The sequence below is a fragment of the Rhodamnia argentea genome, chromosome 6 (assembly GCF_020921035.1).
Source record: "Rhodamnia argentea isolate NSW1041297 chromosome 6, ASM2092103v1, whole genome shotgun sequence".
Lineage (NCBI taxonomy): Eukaryota > Viridiplantae > Streptophyta > Magnoliopsida > Myrtales > Myrtaceae > Rhodamnia > Rhodamnia argentea.
The window spans coordinates 19,362,464-19,379,894 of NC_063155.1; the positions used below are offsets into that span (position 1 = coordinate 19,362,464).

The 17,431-nt window shown below is 38.7% G+C and overlaps 3 protein-coding genes across 3 annotated transcripts in view; all 3 read right to left on the reverse strand.

Annotated features, from left to right (window-relative positions):
• The window catches only part of LOC115751677 (protein BONZAI 3-like), a 1,030,407-nt gene that overhangs the window by 1,002,502 nt on the left and 10,474 nt on the right, over positions 1-17,431 (reverse strand). The gene's annotated exons all lie outside the window — the stretch shown is intronic.
• On the reverse strand, positions 298-5,574 carry LOC115734370. The gene is made up of 5 exons (XM_048280725.1): positions 5,455-5,574; positions 4,622-5,254; positions 3,967-4,515; positions 1,495-2,229; positions 298-1,158 (listed from the first exon to the last, which is right to left on the reverse strand). Exons 1-5 carry the CDS (start codon positions 5,572-5,574, stop codon positions 298-300), a joined length of 2,898 nt encoding a protein of 965 aa, XP_048136682.1.
• On the reverse strand, positions 5,044-10,454 carry LOC125315352 (disease resistance protein At4g27190-like). The gene is given in 4 exon segments (XM_048279860.1): positions 5,044-5,254; positions 5,455-5,760; positions 5,763-6,069; positions 7,595-10,454. Coding segments are annotated over 3 exon segments (3,141 nt in total). The 5' UTR covers positions 10,388-10,454; the 3' UTR covers positions 5,044-5,254; positions 5,455-5,719.

The following is a 17,431-nucleotide window of genomic DNA, read 5'->3' on the forward strand; positions in this document are numbered from 1 at the left end:
TCTCTGAGATCGCCAAAGATGTAATGCCGTAGCATCACAGCATCCTCCCCCACCGAGTAAGTACTAAGCAATTCATCAAACAGCTAGAATGCATTGGTAAGTGCCCATTAGCCCCTAATATTCGAATTATGCTGCGATTCCGTTTAAAACACACCAAACATATTTGAAGAAAAACCGACTTCATATGAGCCAACATAAAACTCGGAGAAGGCAAGTTTCTTCCTTTTGACATCGGGTTCAGCGAGACATGATGATTAGGCACACAGATTTATCTTACTGAATTCGGTGTGGATCATTTCATGTCGATAAGGTTTGAATGGTGGTATTGAGGTTGCCCTCCCAACGCCCTTCACGATCTTGGGCGGAGAGGAGGACTTTATCTAGTTGTGGTGTCCTCAAGGCACCCTTGCAGAATATATTCATCTTGGGGCACCGCTTCACAATAATAAGCACCAACGATGGGAATGTGAAAGCGCAATTCGTGGGGGAGAAGCTCTCAAGGCTTGGTAAACCTTCAAGTGTCAACTGTCGCAGCTTGGGGAAGGAAATCTCCTCCACTCCATTTCCATCATCCGTTGCCACGTCTTCCATTGCACCACAATCTTTTAGGATTAGCACAGTAAGGTGCACCACCGGACTTGTCACTGCTGAGCAAGTCCCCATATGGACTAGACCAGCGCAATCCTTTACTTCTAATTGCGTCAATCGCCGGAATGAAGTGCGGGATGGAAACACGATTGATAAACTTGGGCACTTCCAAACGTACATAACTTCAATCTGTTTGAGGATTTCAGCCATCAAGGAGCCATCTTTCCAGACTCGCCTCGGGCACCGTAAGTCCATCAGCAAAAGGTGCTTCAAATTTCCTAGTGCCTTGAGAGGGTTTTGCATGTCAATTAGTCCTCCACTGGGAGTGGCTCCCCCATATCCAGAACCAAAAGCATCTTCTGGAAATATATCCTCAAAGGAACTACAATCCACATAAAGCGATTCTAGATTGGGGAATCTATGGAGAAGGAAGTTGGAGGGAAAAGCGACATTGACATCATGGTAGCATGACAAATGTAGCCCTCTGAGATTGCCAAAGATGTAACGAATCTGCTGCAACGTCGCAACATCCTCCCTTGCTAATCTCAATGTCTCCAAGCGTGGAAAGAGCTGTTGGAATCCGTTTAATTAGACCAAAAAAAAAAAAGCCCAATAGCAAAGCCATTGCCATAATAACTAGAATGTCCTTCCATTTCAGTAATTGTCCATGCAAGATGTCGGATTAAACTGTCCATGCAAGTTGATTACATAATTTCTTTTCAAAGTAATAACTAGGAATTAACTTTAATCAATCTTCGAATTCTTAAGCAATTGACAAGTCTGGTGAGTATTAGTAAGCAAGAAATATTTGACAATTTCAATTACAAATGTCCATGAAAAAATATCAAGAGGTATGCACATAAACCAACGAAGACAGACATAGAGAGCTAGGATAAAGGATTGTACCTTTTCGAAAGAAAATGCAGGGCGGTTCTCGCTGGTAGTACCATCTTGGTAGCTTTGGATTTCACTAGCGAATGAAATTGACCTCATTTTGCCACAGTGTATCACTTGCAACTCCTTCAAGAGCGGCCATGTTGAAGTATGACTAACGCGACAGAAGCTTCCTAGTTTCGGTAAATCCCATAACATCAGTTTGGTCAATTGTGGAAAGAAGAGATCACTTGCGCTCATCCCTACTTCTCCGTCTTCCTCCGCTATGATTTCCTCCACCCCACAATTCCATACTGCAAGTTCTTCAAGCCGTGTCATACTTTTTGCCACCGAACTTGGAAATAAACTTTCGAGACTCTCACACTCGACAACCGTCATGCGTCGTAAGTGTCCAAAGGTAAGACCTTCCTGAGGAAGTCCACTCCACACATGTTCCATTTCTGGGAGCCGCACCAAAACTAATTCTCTCAATTGAAAAGTTCTTGTAGAATGAGCTCCGCTAAAATTGAACTCTTGGACGTGAAATACCACTTCTAAGGACTCACAATTGGTCACGGTTATCTTCTCTAGATTTTGAAATCTAGTGAGCATAGCATAAGATGAAAATATGGATGAAAGTTTCTCACAATATTCCACTACCAGCGTCTTGAGTTTGCTGAAGGCATTTGGAGCAAGATCATCAACCCATATCTTCTCCACATTATCCATGTGCGAGATCTTTATCAACTCCAAATCAGGAAACTCAACCTGTAATTTTTCAATTTAATTAATTGAGCGGATTCTCCGTTCTCCTTAAGAACAAGCTGGATAAACATTATTGATAGTATAAACGTTCTGGAACAAGCTGGATAGTCATTATTGGTAGAATAAAAAGAAAAAACAGATTAGACCCACGTTATTTTCCTTTCAGCAGATGCCACCCCCTAAAATCCATTCTCCTATCATATTATTTTTAAGTAGAAAGCAAATATTCATCTCCATATCAAGCATTATGTTTTGAGCAGCAGCATAATCCCATAACCACGTTAGTTAGACAAGCATAATCATTTCGCAAGTCATACATTTCCCATGAACCTCAAATTTAGTCTATCTTAGATTCCGCTCATTACAACACACTAGTATACAATAGCCAACATACTCTTCCATTTCTTTGAACCACTTAAAAAAAATATAGTTGGTGCATTATTAGGTATTGATAATGACAAAACAAAAACCAATTAGCACAAACCAATGTTTCGTGGATATTCCACTTCAAAATTTCTCCCCCATGAAACATTGTTTTGGAGCCACTTTATGTTTGGTTTAATTTTCCCTTTGAATAATCATGTGATATTTATTAAGTCCAATAGATCGAACTTCGAAAAGTGTAGGGATTATCAAGATCATTACGTCGATTGATATGGAAATTACTATTATTATGATTACCGTGTTATTCTAGTAATTTTGACTGTCTGAAGTAATACGACTATTGTCATGATTATGATTATTATAAATCCTTACCAATCTTGTAGAGGTTAAACAATTTTAATGATCTGAGAGAACATTTCAACAATTTTGGTAAGAATTGAACAGATTGAATCAAAAGAGATGTAAGGAAGGCGTGAAAACTATGCCAACCGCATGCATAAGTATTCTCAATATCTTGAAGAGTTAAATAAGGACTCTGCTTGTGGGTGGAATGTAATTTCTCCTAGTGATCATTCACAAGATGGCAAACTCGTGATCTCGGCAGGAAGGGAAGTAGTAGTTTTGCTCCCTATGCAGCCCTTCCCCCTTTGATTGGCGGTCTCTCGCCAGACTTTTTTTTTTCCTTTTTCCTTTTTCAGTTTCATATTAGTGCAGATTTTTTTTTTCTTCTAATTTTTTTTTTTTGTATTTTTTAATTTTTTTGTTCAATTCTTCCGACGTGGCAATAGTGAAACGGCTCCCTTTGTGCTTGAGGAAGATCCATCACCGCGTTAATAACCACGTAGGACTGCAAATATGATAAAAGGGTGCAGATTTTTATCTACAAAAAAGGGACGGACTTAACAAGTCTTGAAATGCATAAATTCTGCAAATATTACGACTTAAATGTATGCAAAATGTTTTTAGAACTTAAGTGCCGAAGCAACACAATTTTTGGTACTCATAACGTCATTTAACCCTTAATCTTACGTGATTACTTGAAAGTTGTAAATTGAAGCTTAGCCTCTCATTAATATTTTTACTTCAGCTACAATATTGACAAACGGCATATTAGTCTAAAAAATTAAAAAGGAAACGTACAAATATTAAGTTTTTGAAAATTATGAAAAAGTTCTGATATACTTGTTGACATGTTTAGATTAAAGAAGTAGCTTTGAGATGTTTCTTTTTAAGGTCAAAGATTTGTAAAAGGAAATCATAAGTTAGCATAAGTGACTTCACAGACCCTTACATTGTCTAGTGCAAACCATCAGGACAACAAATTAGATATGTCATTGAAAAAGAACGAGTGCCAACCTTTTCGACGAGTAAAAGTGGCTGCTGTGTCGTAAGGCTGTCCTCTAGTTTTCTACAATTGGCATCTCCAAGAACCACCTCCACAGCTTCACAATCTTGAACTGTAAAATCTTTCAAGGAGAGCCACTCTGAAATATGCTTCCCTTCACAGAAACTTCTGAGTTTTGGCATGTTGTGAAGATATAAAGTGACAAGTTGAGGAATTACAATTTTGTCGACTACTTCTTCAGGCTTCTCCTCTTCTTTAGCAACAATGTACTCCATCTCTCTACAACCACGGAGACCAAGATATTGGAGTTGACCCAGACCTTTTGCCATAGACATTGTAAAAAGGTTTCTCAGACATGGGCACTTCTCAACTGTCAAGGACTCCATACAGTGAAGCAACCTCTTCCACATGAGTGAAGGAAACACATTCATTAAATTGCGACACTGCTTCACCTCAAGGACCTTTAGACGGCAAAAGGACTCCACAAGGATTTTATCATTCCATATTGCTTCTTGTTGAACTCCCTTGATGTGTATTTCCTCTAACTTTGGAAATGCAAGCTACAAATGTATAGAGATAAAGCGGAAATACACAAAATTGCTTAGGGCCAAAGCTTAAAAAATAGATTAAAATAACAGATGAGATAATTGGGATGATATATGATACCTTCTCATCAAATAGAGGATGTAACCCATCACCGGCACAACTCACCGAGCGGAAACTAATCAACTTCTCAAGGTCACCAAGCTTGAGTTTGCTTAAATGACGGAACTTCAAACTCTCTATAATATTTCCTTTTCCTTCCTCCATCGCAATTATGCCTCGCAGGTTATTGCAGCAGGAAACATCAAGCACTGCAAGTTTATCAAGAGTTCTGGCCGTGGCACTTGAGAAGAGATATGGTAAACTTTGACAATGGCTCACGTTCACTTCCGTCGGACTAGGAAATGCCAAGGTTACTTTGTAGTCAATCTTCAAAATGTCTATCAGCCTTGATAGGTTCAACAGCTTCAATTTTTTTAATGCGGACAGGACCAATGGCTTTCGCCTTTTCTCAAGCCCGAGACTTATCGGTTCAAATAATGCTTCCAAGGAGGGACATTCGACCACCTCAATTTTATTAAGCTTGTGCAACCTATCCAATGAATTCGATGGAAAAACATGTAATAGATTTTCACAAAGTCTGATGGTGAGGGATTCGAGTTTGCGGAAGGACTGTCCATGGAGTTGATCGGGCCATATCCTCTTTACTTCGCACATGGACGAAAGCTTCAATTCCTCCAAGCTTGGAAAATGAACCTGCATAAAACCATTGGATAAGCGGTACAGAATTTTACATGCCGAAAACTTGGGGACATTTTTATAACTGAACAATAAGTTAGTTTTTTTAATCCACACTGCTAAACTTTGGTACAGAATAGTGATCGAGTTTCTATTAAAATGCTTCACTAACTAGAACTGGAAGAATTGTTAACAGAAAAACTGTAGATGCTTATTACCTTTTCATTGAAGAACACAGGCAATAACAAGCTAGAGTTGATATGACCAACCGCTTGTTGTAAATCTATATCAACTGTCATCAACTTTTGCTTTCCTTCAAATGAAGAGAGTGTCCGCATTTTGGGGCATCCAGATATGGTCAGCCTTGTTAAGGATGGACAGTGAATACAATGCTTTCCATAAGAGAATGTCCTGAGATTTGGCAATTTCTCAAGAGACAAGGATGTTAACAAAGGGAGTTCTAAAGTGGCAGTGGTTGCAGCTTCATCCGAGTCTTTTTCTTGCACACCAATAATTTCCTCCAGTAGCTCACAACTTGCTATTTCTATTTCTTTTATTTGCCCCAGTGCTTTAGCCATGGAAGAAGAAAAAAGAAACCTCAGGTTCTCACAGTTTTGTACCTTCAGTGTCCTTAAGTTTTGGAAATATGATGTTCTTCGTTGATCTTTGTTCCATATGTGACCCAAACTTGGCAAGTCATTCAAGGTCAATTCTCTAAGTCGTGATGGAATCTCAACTTCCCCACTAACTGTCGGTCCTTCCACGTCAAATATTCCTCGTATTAATTGGCATCTTTCAATGGTTATGGCTTCCAAATTTTGTAGCTTTATTAGCTGCAAAAGGTGAATAAACCCACACTCATAATAATGCTTGTAGCTAGAGATACGGGTTACATGTGAAATAACAACACGGAAAATAATCTCATACCACAGATTTAAAGTTAATGTGAAAAAGTGGAGTACTGATTTTTGTATTCTACCTTATCCTTCTTTAACATTTATCAAATTTAAAATTACTTATCATTTAGCTGTTATGTATTTGGACTTTATTGAGCATCATCAATAGGAGAGAATTTATAGTCCCTGAATTATTGAGGTTATTGGACTTATACTCAGATTTTGTGCTTTCTTCCTAAATTTTCTAAATTCATGGCATATGCTCAATTGACTTTTTAGTCTTTTACTATGATTTTACATAGTACCTCAAACTAATTATTTTCTATTTAATAGTCATGAACTAAATGGACAAACAACTTTTCTACCCGAGCTGCCCTTACACTGTTTGCGACACTTCGGTGGTGTGCGGCGAAGGCCTGTCTGTATTCTGCGCTTTTTCAATACATATCTTACTTTTACCAAAATAAAAAAAAAACTAAATAGACAAACAGAGAAAAACTATACTTTTAGTTGATTTGCAGGTGTGAATTAAGCCGGGCATTTCTTCCAAAGTAATTAAAGGAAAATCCCTCATAGAAAAAGTGAAAGTAAAAAGTTATTATCAATTATGAGAGAAATACTAAAGTAGTAAGAAGATTTTGTTGTCCCATACATAGCATTATAAGATACGTCATTTTCTAACATAGATGTAATGCAGAATATATGCCACATCGGGCGAAAGTGGGAAAAAAATCTTCGTACTGTAAGAACTAGGGTTGGCCATAGATCCATGAACTGACCACAACAGCACCATATGTACATTAAAGTCATTTCCAGTAAAGGATTTAATTTACCTATAATTTATGTGGCAAATTTTATTTATAAAAAAATTGGTTAGTTGGTCATCACAAAAAATCCCATAGCCTACATGAATTGGAACAAAAGAAATAATTATTCTACTAACAATTTGGCATATCGAATATTATATTCCGAATGTTATATTCCAATTAGTCCTGCTTTCAGTTATAGTCACATAATAGTTCATTTAATGAACCACAATTCCACCAAGGTCCATTCACCTGCCACAATTACATATGTCCATTCATTATTAAGTAAAGGTCATAAAATTATTAATGTCGTATGCACTTCCTTCCACGTATGAATATAACCAGAAATGTCTGTGTACATATCCGATTTTACCATTAAGCAATGATAAACTTCTGGATTATTTAAAAATAAGTGCTTCTTTACCAATGTTGACAACATAACACAAATAGAGTGAGACGTGATTAACTACCGTATAAATGTTTCTATGTATTCACATATCACCTAGCAATTCCATTTTGAAAATTTAAATAATTGTTTGACTTAATTATTCCGAAAAGCTAAACATCAAGAACCAATAATTTATCCAGACTTTATACGTCCTATTAGACTCCCAAATATAATATCCAGCACAAAATGTCAAAAAGAAATTATATACCTGTTGCTTGTCAAAGAAATCAACCGAATGGTCTATGGTCTTACAGAAGCTCGTCATCTCTGGCAAGTTTCGTAATGTCAACCTACGCAAATTGCATGACTTCACTTTGGGAACATCATCTATTTGATCTCCGTCTTCTGCCTCGGCATTTGCGACAATTTGTTGCATCAAGTGGCATTTGCTTATTTCGATCTCTTCGAGCTGCGATACTATTCTCGTCATGGACAAAGGAAACAAATGTTTGATTTCACCGCAGTTGTCCACTTTCACAAAATTTAATTTGCTGAAGGATTCTGGGGCAAGACAGCCGCAACAAATCTTCTCGAAGTTGTTCAGATTCTCGAGAAACAAAGATTCCAATCTTGTAAATGCAATGCACTGCACATTCTCTGTGGAGTGGACAACAAAGTGAAACGAGGGGCTATTTTGTACGTGTAGATGCTTCAATGCCTGAAATCCTTCAGCACACAAATCGTGAATGGTATCGTTGCCATCTTGCAGTCCATCCAAGTGTAGATCTTGCGTTCTCGACAAACATTTCTGCACCCACTCTTCAAGAAGAAGATTGCCTGAATCCAGCATGAGCTTTATAATTCTAGACTCTTTGTATGTGCTCGACCAATCCCAAACAATCCCAATTTGGATTTTATACTCGTTCAGATTCCCAAATGGCAGGTCCCTTGAGAGATTGGCAGAATGAGGAATGGCAATGGACAATGTGCTCAACTTTTTCATATTCTTCAACTCAGCGAGGCTAGCGTTGCTTCGGGGTGCTTCATCCTCGGCCTCCCACTTATCAAAACTGTTTTCCATATACAATTCCTCTAAATTAACCAAGCTTCCGAGTAAACCAGGTTCGATAACTTTGAGCCTAGTGCACGCCCTCAAGTCCAAAAATCTCAATTTCGTTAATTCGCCTATTTCTTTGGGCAGCCGAGCAATTGTAGAGTGGATGAAACTTAGGGACTGCAGTCCTTTCAGCTTTCCAAGAACAGTCACATCCTCTAGATGGCCCTGATCAAGACATAGGGACTTGAGGTTTCCAAGGAGCTCAATCGACGAAGGCAGAGAGGTGAAGGATAAGCCAGTAATGTCCAAGACTTGGAGCTTCTCCATAGATTTGAAAAATGACTGGGGAATTTTAACAGACTGTTTGCGTTCGGTTAATAGAAGCATTTTCAAGTCTGGGCAGTCCAATTTTTCTGGAAGCTCCTCAACGCCAACCCGATGCAAGGATATCGCTGTGCATTTTCTGAGCTCATCCTCTGACCATTTGTTAAATTCATCACCCTTCGTCCCGACCAAGGCGTTCCATTCTGTGGAAGCAATAGAGATGGCAACGTCAACAAATGCGTCATGCATTCTGAACCATTCCTTGTCATCACTATCTAGTAACAAAGAAGAGTCCCGCAGGGTTTGTAGATCCATCACCAACCTATCTCTAGCGTTTTCGATTGTCTTGCTGAATTTTTCATATAGACCTAAACCCATGCAATAGACAAGGCAATCCCTCAGCCAAATTCTCCCAGAGTGTAGAGCACAAACCAAGAACACTGATTTGATCCTCTCGTCATTTAAGTCTTTGTAATTGAGCTCCACGAGTGATTTTACATCCGACCCTTCAGTATTGGTCAAAGCATTCCTCCATGCTGCTAAATCTCCGTGCTTCAACCTTTTTGCCAGCGAAACGAGCAAAAGTGGCAAGCCTTTACAATTCTTAACCACTCCATCTACGAAGGGTTCAATATCAGGATCGTAAACTCTGTTTCCCACTGTACTTTGAAAAAGTCTCCGTGCTTCTCCATGCTTTAACCCTTCGAGTTGGAATAATTGGTCGGAGCCCATGTCATCACGCAAAACATCTCGATATCTAGACGTTAGCAATAGCTTGCAGCCCCTTACTTTATTATCATCTCCGCAAGGGATTCCAACTTCCTTCAACTCGAGCTTCTTCCACAAATTATCTAAAAGGATGAGAATTTTTTTCTTAGGATGATACTCTAACCTCTCACGCAAACGTTCTGCTCTCCCACGAGCAGTTTCCACATTCGTTAGCTTGAGGCCCAGTGCATCAGCGATTTCTCCCTGGATTCTTTTTAGGTCTGGACTGCGTGATACGTCTGCCACGGCAACCTCGTCGAACAGCTTCTCTCCCTTCACACGCTTTTCGATGTCCGCCAATAGCTTGGACTTGCCAACCCCACCCGGTCCATACACCCCAATCACATGGACCTTGTCATCAGCTAAAGCCTTTATTACATCCTCCATGATCAAAGCCCTCGACTCCAGGGTATCTTCTTTCTTGTCAACAGATCTTGTATTGGAAGTGGTGGCAATGACAATTCCTGTCGGAGTATTCTCATAGTAGACCTTCTTGAAGTTACTAGCCCGGCTTTTCTCCTGGAGTCCTTGAATGACTTTAGTTGTCTCCTTCACCTTTCTGCCTATTGGATGGCGCACCAATGGGTTGGGAAACCACCCACGGAAGCAAGCATTCTTTGCACTTCCGCAACTTTCTAACATATGCTGTGCTTCCTCAGCCGCCTTCGTCACACTCCCCAGCCAATTCTGAACATCAGTGTATATAGGCTTTCCATCGTACGTGGCTTCATCGACGGAGCGCTGCACCCTTTCCCTTGCACTCTCCAGCTCCTGGACTCCATTTTTTAGCTCTTCGACGTAGCTCTTGTAGCATAGGACGTACCCAAATTGATGCCCAATTGGAGCGAACAGGTACTCACCAAGTTTCGAAACTAGGTTTACCGCAGCAGAGGTGAAAAAACTCCCGGCCATTTCCTCCTTCTTTTCTAGGAATTCCTTATCCCCGCCCTTTTTGTTTCCCTCTTGTTCTGTCTCCTTGTTTTTGCTTAAACAAATGGACCGAAGCAAACTAAAGAGAGAAGAGAGCTAATCACTCGATGCATGAAAAGAAAGGAAGAACAAATTGATAAAACAATGAAACATATTAGACTCTTTTTTCCCTATTAATATAATAGATTAGGCCGTCAAAAAGAGACACAAAAAATATGTGGATTTTTAAAATTGTTCCATTTTCACTTATCACCGTTACAAAAAAAAAAAATCATGTAGTTACATCATATAGATAAAAAAAAAATAGATTTCACTTTCTAAATATGTCAAAAAAATTAAAAATTAAAAATAAAAACACGAATTCTTTCTTGACGAACATTCTTGGCCACTGTTCCTATGCAGTAAACGGCGCTTACAGGTTAGGCTGAGGTGATATTTTTCATTAGTGAAAAAGTAAAAGAAACATAAAATTGATGATTCCAAACTTAAAACAAGATGATTTTTATCAAAGAGAAATGGGAAAAATGGAAACGAATAGTAAAATTTCAAGAACAATAATATAGAAAAAAATGAAGGTACTTCAATAGAGGATTATCTAAAAAATGGTTTGAAGATTAGGCCATGCAAAACCAATATGTGGCCTACTGACCAGTTTGCTTTTATTTTTGGCATTAGTGAGTACATTTTGCAGCATTGCTCTAATGAATCTCAAAAATAGGAGGATGGGAATGGTTGGCCTCAGTCTAATAGACTCGCAAGTGAGACAGAGAATATCTATTGCACATGTGAAGCGGAGAATAAATATAAAAAAAAAAATCTCGCACTAATATTTATGGTGAAAAGGATTGGAGATATTTATAATTCATAAGCCCAAAAATTTTCAAAAAGAGGTGCATGTTTATTAGGAGGAGAAAATGTTCATGCACACCTATCAAAATTGGATGGCACGATGACATCCTAAATAATCAAGGGTTATCAACCTCCTCTCCTCATAACTATGTTTTATACTTCAATAAACGCACCATGTTAATTAGCTAATTCAAGATCTACAGTCAACCACGTTAAGAAGAATGGATGTATACCTGTTTGATTCATCCGATTGACCAGACTAAATATTCTAAAACCTGATTTTATCAACAATCTTTTGTAGCATAGTCATCTCCTCGCTCTTCTATCCTTTTTGTCTCTAGTATCATTACTCATTAGTGAAGATGAAGCTCGCACAAGCAACCACAAAATATCTCAATCTTACCTTGATTTGTAATTTTAAAATACTTGATTCCTCTTCCCCAATTTATTATAATAGGTTAGGCCTGTAAAAAGTTACGTTTATCATGTGTAGATTTTTGACAATGTTCCATCATCGAGGTTGTTAGATAGGCGAAGCCTCAACCAACTGGATTGAAGTGAGCATGATTCCATGTTCTAAGCATAACAAAGTACAAGCACTAAGGTTTTTTTTTTTTTTTTTTTGGGTCCTTACAAGCATTAAGTTGGAATAATATAAAATATGGTACACTTTGTTTTTTCCTCATCAAATCAAGGAAGTTTGGTTAGCATGTATTTGTTGAGGTTGATGTCTTGTATTCTGTTATTCAAGAGATTATGAGGCGGTTCCAAAAGGCCCCCTACAACTGGACAGCACGGGGGTCTCGCTCCCCGGTGAGCGGGCGGGGGTTCAAGGGGGCCGCCCGGGCGGGGGTCGCGGGGGCAGCGCCCCCGAGCCACCAGAGACGTTTTATGTTCGGTTATAAAATGATTTCTATAGGAAAATTAAATATTTTAGGCTATGTGGGCAATTTTGTAATTTATGCCATGTAGGGTTTCGCTATATATATTTAGGGCGAAACAGGTATATATTATATAGAGAGGGTGTGAGAAAGAGCGGTTGTACACTTTTCTACGTTATTAGTGAAACGGATCTCATTTCCCCGTGGACGTAGGTAGGCAGAACATCTCCGCTGCCGAACCACGTAAATTCTTGTGTTGTGTGAATTTCCATTACTTTCTTGCATCGTTGATAGGATCGAATTTAGATATTCGACAGTATTTGCATCAATCAAACCAGATTACCAACAAAAGAGTGAATGCGAAGCAGGCTTGATAGCACCCAAAAGATTAATATTTAATGACACACATACCAAGGTTGACTTCTCTATAAGGATGCAAGTGGAACCGAGATTTGGTGGCTTGCCTGTGAATATGGATTGAGAGGAATGCAGGCCAAAACTAGTCCTGATAACACCAGAATATAAACTGCAGCTGCACATATCGGCAACATAAAAACATGTGGACTCAGTGGGCGAAGAAAACGGCAGTCCACGGAAAATTCATGGAAGAGAAAACGTAACGGAGGAAGATGTTTTGATACCTTCAGCTTCAACTTGAAACGACTTAAGAGGATGAAGGGATTCTTTGCTGAGTTCTTGCAATGGGGCAATGAGAGAGAGAGAGAGGCAAACGCATGTAATTAAGCAGTTGACAGCTCTCGATTTTATAATGAGCACTAAAACTATTCCTAACTTAGACACTTAGCCCGAGTTATTAGCCAAGAAAGAATCGATACTTCTGTTAGATTCAAGGGTTTCACGATGAAAATGAACTATTAAGCGATGCTTTTCTTAAGAGCTATGTACTCATCTCCTTGACTGGCAACTTTTTGCAAACTTCGTGTTGAATATTATTTGTCCCATTAGTATCTTCAACTCAACCAAACGGCAATATTCTCTAATTTCCTGGCTTTGTATAAATAAATGTGTGGTGTGGTCCACTAAAGATTTTGTTTTTTCCTTTTCGGTTCTTTGTTTTAGGCATTAATAAGTGCATTTTGAAGCATTTCTTTATTGAGTCCACATACGAGGTGAAAAAAAGTGCCAAAATGACGTTTGGATGAAAAGAAGTATTCGTCCAAATACCAAAGCAAACATAAGATCGTCCAATGCAATAATTTTGCTTATTTCCATGGGCATTACAATGCGGAGATTCCAAGACAGTTAAAGCCCATAACTCCGGAAAAGTGTCGTCCCACCCCACTTGAACATCAAAAGAAGAAAATAGATGGGCATCTTTCTTTGATATATTCCTTACTTCAGGACATGCCCAAAACTTTAGCTGATCCACCATAGCCATTTTAAAATTAGCCAGTATACAAGCTGGAGAAACTTGATAATCGATCTATGACCACCACTCCTTATATTGCTCCAAACATTCTCCATTTTCGTATAATACTGAGTTGGAGCTCTAAGAAGATTTACTAGAATGTGACATAGAACGGAGAATTGCAATCGGAAACATCGTTCATGTATATCAAGGAAAGGCTATGCACAACAGATGGCTTCACACATAAGATTCAGAGGGGAAAAACCCAAAAGGAACTGAAGATAGAAAAAAGAATCAATGTTAGCTATAATCCAAAGAAGGGACTATCGAAATGATATGAAATGATTAGAGTAACTCACATGCCTTTACGGATACGTTGTGACACTTTTTGTCTACATCATATACATGAAAGCTGAAAAGAGATAAAAACAAACAAAAGAATGGGTTGACACAATATAGCCAAGACCAAACAGAGATTAATAAGTTATACTCGGCTATGCATGGAGAACTCACACCAAATGATGGATAGTCTCGAAGTGCTAAGCCTAAGAAAACATTTCAATCCATGCGGGATCCATACCATTTGATATAAGCTTCTGTCCTCCCTAGTTCCTGAAGCACCCCATCCCTTTTCCTCAAGGACACAATTGCCATTGGATTACTTCGCAAGAATCCACTGATCAAAAGTCAGAAACCTTTAAGCAAGCTCGAATTTGGGAGAAAAAAAAAAGAGGTAATACGAACATGCAGAAATCTCAAAACCAAAAGAAAACAATCCTTCGAAAGCAGAACCCAAACCAAAAGATCGCCCCGCCCCACGCGCTAAGCATAATAAAATACAATTATTAATTAAGTCAGGATAACACGGACATCAACCATATTCTTATTTGCATGTAAGCGATTCATAATTTGTAATCCACCGAAAGGCATGGTTCTATAAAGTTGTCTACAATAAGGAATGTACGAAAATACTGCTCTTTACAATTTCATTTTTACTCTTTTGTTATCAGATCGAGGAAGTTTCGGTTAATGCATGCTTGCATAGAACTCTCTATCTCTCCTTATGTTTGAATTGTATCAAAAAAGCATAAATCTATTGCAATTGTGTCAATTCAATCATAAACTCTTTTTTCCTTTTTTTGCCAATTCGGCTCTAAATCTTTCGTCTTTGTACCAATTTAGTCCTTCTGACGAATTTTGGCCATGTGACTCTGACGTGATGCAACCAGCACTAACGTAGATAACTTTTAATTATATTTAAAAAAATTGAATTTTTTATATTTTTTCTTTTACTTTTCTTTATTTTTTTTTTTTTCTAAACTTAGGGCCGACAAGGGTCACTAGCCACAGGGGAGGGCCTGAAAGCTTTCACCCCTTGCCCGAGGCCTACGAGGGTTGTGATGCCCGAGCTCGAGCCTGCGAGGGCCGCGACACCCTTGTCCGGCCAGATTTGGCTAGGTTGCCGCAGCCCCCACGAAATCTGGGCAAGGTACACCTTCCTTAAAGCTAAAAAAAAAAAAAAGAGTTGAAAGTCAACAATGCAAACAAATCTATGAGCCATTGAAGGTTTTGCTTTTTTTTTTTAGAATTTTTTTGGACGGATTGAAAATTAGTAATTACACATTGAAGCATTCCAATTTAAGTGCGTATATGAGGTGAAAATAAATGTCACATTGTGATATGATTAAGTATTCGATGATTCTCGAAAGAGGTCATGTATCAATTGGCAATGGTTGATCCCGGTTTAATAGACTCACATGGGAGAGGGGAGGATATCTAGTGCCATTGTAATGCGAAAAATAAAGAGAATCTCATACTAAAAATTTGAAGTGCGAAGGATTGGATCAACCGATAAAGCCTTGTTAAGTAAAAAATTTTCAAAAGAGGTGCATGTTTAGTAGGAGGAAAGATAGTCAACAAAAAAGAATGGGCAAAAAGATACCCCAAGTGCCAATATTGGTATATGATACTCACTTTAGTGTCAATATTTATTTTAGATCAATTGAGTGCCAATTTTTTTGACAAACGATTATTTAAGTACCAACTCTGGTTAGGTTGGCAAAATTTCTTGCTATTGGCATTACGGTGATCATTTTTTTCTCCGATTTGGCACTAAAGTGGTCATCTTTTGAATCACTTGAGTGCCATTTTTTTTTTTAAATAATTACTTAAGTGCTAACTTTGGTGAGGTCAATGAAATTTCTTGCGGTTGGCACTAAAATGATAATTTTTTCTTAGATTTGACACTCAAGTGATCCTAAGAAAAATATTAGCACAAAGTAAGCGTCATACACAAATATTGATACTCAATGTGTCCTTTTGCCAGAAAGAATGGATCACATATGCCGGCCAAAATGAGGTGGCATGATGACATCTTAAATAATTGAGCATCTCAAACTCCAATTCTCATAGTTATCCTCTAAATTTGAACTATTGCTTCATATTAACTGGTTAAAATTCAAGATCTCACTATCGGCCGTCCCAAGAAAAATGGACACATGCCTTTGTTTTTTGTAAGATTAACGTAAGCTTAAGCCTCTAGTCCGCGCATATAGCTAGTTTCTCCTAGAAACTCTTGGTCCTTCAGCTTTAACGTCTCCAATGAAAACTCTGGATTGAATATTCCATTGAGACTTCTCCTTCCTCGCAGGGAAAGACAAAAAGGCAAATAGAAATCAAGCCAATCTAGTAGGGCTAGTAGCGGTGAGCAAAAAAGTCATGATCCACCCAAACCGGACTGAACCATACCCAAGCGACTGATTTTGGATGGTAACCAGCAGATAAGGTCTGGTTCCCAATTTTAATTTTCGAAAACCAGTAGGTACTAGATTGTTTCTCGGTTTCGGGTGGGAACTATCTAATCGGCCGAACCAAACCGATCCTTTTATATACTACAAATGTATATTCTTCCCTTTTTAACGGTACGAGCTCTTATCATCCCAATTCCATAAAAAAAAATTCCCACGTTACTCTCTTCCAGGCATTAAATGAGAACCTCAATCACTGTAAACACTAAGCGGAATTGAAACCAAACACGGTCCTGCAAGAAAGCCGCAGCGGGGGCACAAAAATCCACCTTGTTCAATCAACCAAGTGACTGGACAGAGCACAGAAATGATGCAAAGATCCATACCCAATCAACCCAAGAGAAACCATTGGAGGATTGCCTCAATGACCACTCTTTTCATTTGGGAAGGGAGAGATGGGAGGTTCGAATCCTAACTTCGGAGGGAGTGGGGTAGGGACGCGCGAAGAGGAAGCAGGATTTCATAGGTAGAATAGGATTGTATAGAACCAGACAAAAAAAACCAAAGTGACCCACACACAAAAAAAAAAAAATAGCTCGGGTAGTTCTCTGTTCTAGGATGGGAATTATCTATCCTAAATCCGATCACCCCTAAGGGCTAGTCAATGCCACCCCAATAAGCACGGTGGCAAGTGTAATTTCAAATCCTGATTACTTAATGTGCCATTTAACATTCGAATTCCTACACGACCATAAGATCCTCCACTGCATTCATTTTTGCTTTTTTCCAAGAATTACATGGACATGGCACTCCGTAATAGACTACAAGACAGCTAAAGCCAATCTATCTTTACGGCTAAAGAAACAAAGATAATAAAGGAACCAAAGATAAAAAAGAAGAAACAATGGCAGTGAAAATCCAAAATCGAATATCAAAAGATGTGCAATGATTACAACTGGGCAGTCGAGTAGGGACTTGGAGATTCAAGATGCTTTTCTCAGCGTGTAGGACAAAATATTCAGTGGTTGCCAATTACCAATTCATCCGCCTACGTGGCACGTGAGCTCACATGGCTCCACTCAAAAATCGACAGCTGTCTTTAAACAAACGTCAAAGAGAATGGTTGTGTGTTTTCTCTATCTGCTGCGAATAAAATTCGAATCTGGCAGCTTGTAGACTC

What these genes read in the sequence shown, in the direction of transcription:
- LOC115734370 (XM_048280725.1), bottom strand. Translation starts at nt 5,574, where the DNA reads ATGCGGACACTCTCTTCATTTGAAGGAAAGCAAAAGTTGATGACAGTT. An exon ending in CTGTGTTCTTCAATGAAAAG is followed by an intron (nt 5,255 to 5,454) that starts GTAATAAGCATC and finishes GGTTTTATGCAG; the next exon opens with GTTCATTTTCCAAGCTTGGA. An exon ending in CTGCATTTTCTTTCGAAAAG is followed by an intron (nt 1,159 to 1,494) that starts GTACAATCCTTT and finishes GGATTCCAACAG; the next exon opens with CTCTTTCCACGCTTGGAGAC.